Source organism: Nanorana parkeri, unplaced genomic scaffold (genome assembly GCF_000935625.1).
Source record: "Nanorana parkeri isolate BGI_ZX_2015 unplaced genomic scaffold, ASM93562v1 scaffold371, whole genome shotgun sequence".
NCBI classification, from domain to species: Eukaryota; Metazoa; Chordata; class Amphibia; order Anura; family Dicroglossidae; genus Nanorana; species Nanorana parkeri.
The window spans coordinates 1151255-1153754 of record NW_017306639.1 but is presented as its reverse complement, the minus strand read 5'-3'; the positions used below and the strand labels follow the sequence as shown (position 1 = coordinate 1153754).

General features: G+C 52.7%; 1 protein-coding gene across 1 annotated transcript in view; it reads right to left on the bottom strand.

Annotated features, from left to right (window-relative positions):
• The window catches only part of LOC108789042 (1-phosphatidylinositol 4,5-bisphosphate phosphodiesterase gamma-1-like), an 83161-nt gene that overhangs the window by 45105 nt on the left and 35556 nt on the right, over positions 1–2500 (bottom strand). Inside the window, exon 8 of the mRNA XM_018558966.1 lies at positions 1340–1412. Within this exon, the coding sequence (XP_018414468.1) occupies positions 1340–1412 (73 nt within the window). The remainder of the gene's footprint in view (positions 1–1339; positions 1413–2500) is intronic.

Sequence of the window (2500 nt, the reverse complement as noted above, 5' to 3'; positions counted from 1 at the left end):
CTTGGCAAGAAATTGATTGCTTTTACTGGGTACAAAGACCCGAGAGATTTCCCCTTACTTCCTGTCTGGATCCTATAAAACTTCAACAACGTTTCTAGGACGTATCTCTTTAGCGTGTAATGACGCACTGCCCGGCTTCCTGATTGGTCAGGAAGCCGGCCAATCAGGAAGCCGGTCACCGTGTAATGACGCGACGCCCGGCTTTCTAAATGGTGACAACTCATGACGAGGGAGCGTGGAGCTGGCTTCCCGGCCAATCAGGAGACCGGGCAGCGTGTAATGACCCGCTGCCTGGCTTCCCGATTGGTCAGGAAGCTGGCCAATCAGGAAGCCGGGCACCATTTAATGACGCAACGCCTGGCTTCGTAATTTGCCGGGAAGCCGGCTTCATGCTCCCTAGAGGGAGCATGACGAGGGAGCATGGAGCCGGCTTCCCGGGCAATCATGAAGCCGGGCGTTGCGTCATTAAATGGTGCCCGGCTTCCTGATTGGCCAGCTTCCTGACCAATCGGGAAGCCAGGCAGCGGGTCATTACACGCTGTCCGGTTTCCTGATTGGCCGGGATTAGTGACCCGCTGGACTCTGGGATTAGTGATCCGCTCGTCTCTGGGCTTAGTGACCCGCTGGACTCTGGGACGAGTGACCCATGCTCCCTCGTCACCTCATGACGAGGGAGCATGGAGCCGGCTTTCCGGCCAATCATGAAGCCGGGCGCCGCGTCATTACACGGCGCCTGGCTTCGTGATTGGCCAGAAAGCCGGCTCCATGCTTTCTGGTCACATAGCATGGTGACGGCTTCCATGCTAATCAGGAAGCCGGGTGGCGAGTCGTTACACGCCGCCTGGCTTCCTGAATGGGACTTCCGGTATCGGTATTCGGTATCGGTGCTTCCCTAGAGTAAATACAATGTAACAACGTAATGTATCATTGTATATACTATGTCTTCCATATGTAGATAGAAGGCGTGGCCTCTGATTGGTGACATCAGATAAAGAAACTTGCATGTAATAAAAATTTATTTTTATCCAACATTTATTAACCGTTCGTTACCTAACCCCTAATGAACTCCTCCCCTTTCCCCCTCAGCTTGGCCTATGATATCAGTGATGACATAGTAAACTTTATGCCCCATCTGACATTTACAGCTGTGATCACATCAGGTGGTTTCTGCTTACTTCCTGCCCCCAGTCACCACACAGGAAGTCAGGGAAAATCTTCACCAATGGGGACACAGAGAATAAAGGATAAAAGGATATATCTCTTCTCCGCAGTATCCAAAACTTTAAATTGGGGCCGGAGTTCCACTTTACACACGGGGCCCGACGCGCGCCGCACTCACCTTCTGATCGTATTGGAGGAAGCACTGGAAATCGTAGAGCGAGATCTGACACAGAGACGGACGGTCCACATTCCTGCCACAGAAAACAGAGGGGACGTTATGCCAAAAGATCGATAAAAGCCAAAACCCGGGTCACACACACAGTCCAAAATCTTACCAATAATGTCACCAGAGCAGGAATAGAGGGGAAATCCTTTAAATGGGGACACCAGTTCCTGTGACAATAAAAGGGGCATTCCTCTCACATTAAAGAGATTTCCTGTCACTTCCTGTTGTGTCTCCAGAACAGGAAGTGAAGGAGGGGCACAGACTGGGGCTGTGTCCCTTCCCTGTACCCTGAAACAAGAAATGACTGACAGGAGGATTCGGCCATTGTCCTCCCAATCATTCCTTACTTCCTGGATATGATTCTCACATGAAACCTTCCCAAAAACACAAAGCAGGACCGCGACCCACCCGAGGCAGAGACAGTACTCCGCTCCACCTGCAGTCGGCGATATTGTTAGCCATATGTAAGGAGATCCTGTACACCCCCCTGAGCCACCCTGACTCCGCACTGATTGCAGACAGGAAATAGGAAACGTCACAAATAAAAGGATACAAAGTGTCACAACATACAGACAGTGTGAGCCACACACACAGCAGGGACATCGCTAGGCCCCGGTGTATGGGGGCACGGGCTCCAACAACAACAAATTCCCTCCTGGGAGGGGTACCTGAGGGTGCCATGAGTCTTTCATTATGTATTTCCCCCTGGGAGGGGTGCCTGAGGGAGCCATGAGTCTTTCATGATGTATTTCCCCCTGGGAGGGGCGCCTGAGGGAGCCATGAGTCTTTCATGATGTATTTCCCCCTGGGAGGGGGGCCTGAGGGAGCCATGAGTCTTTCATGATGTATTTCAACCTGTGTGGGTTGAGGGGTGTCTGAGGGTAGCTGGACGCAGGGCTTAGTGACCCGCTGGACTCTGGGATTAGTGACCCGCTGGACTCTGGGATTAGTGACCCGCTGGACTCTGGGATTAGTGACCCGCTGGACTCTGGGATTAGTGACCCGCTGGACTCTGGGATTAGTGACCCGCTGGACTCTGGGATTAGTGACCCGCTGGACTCTGGGATTAGTGACCCGCTGGACTCTGGGATTAGTGACCCGCTGGACTCTGGG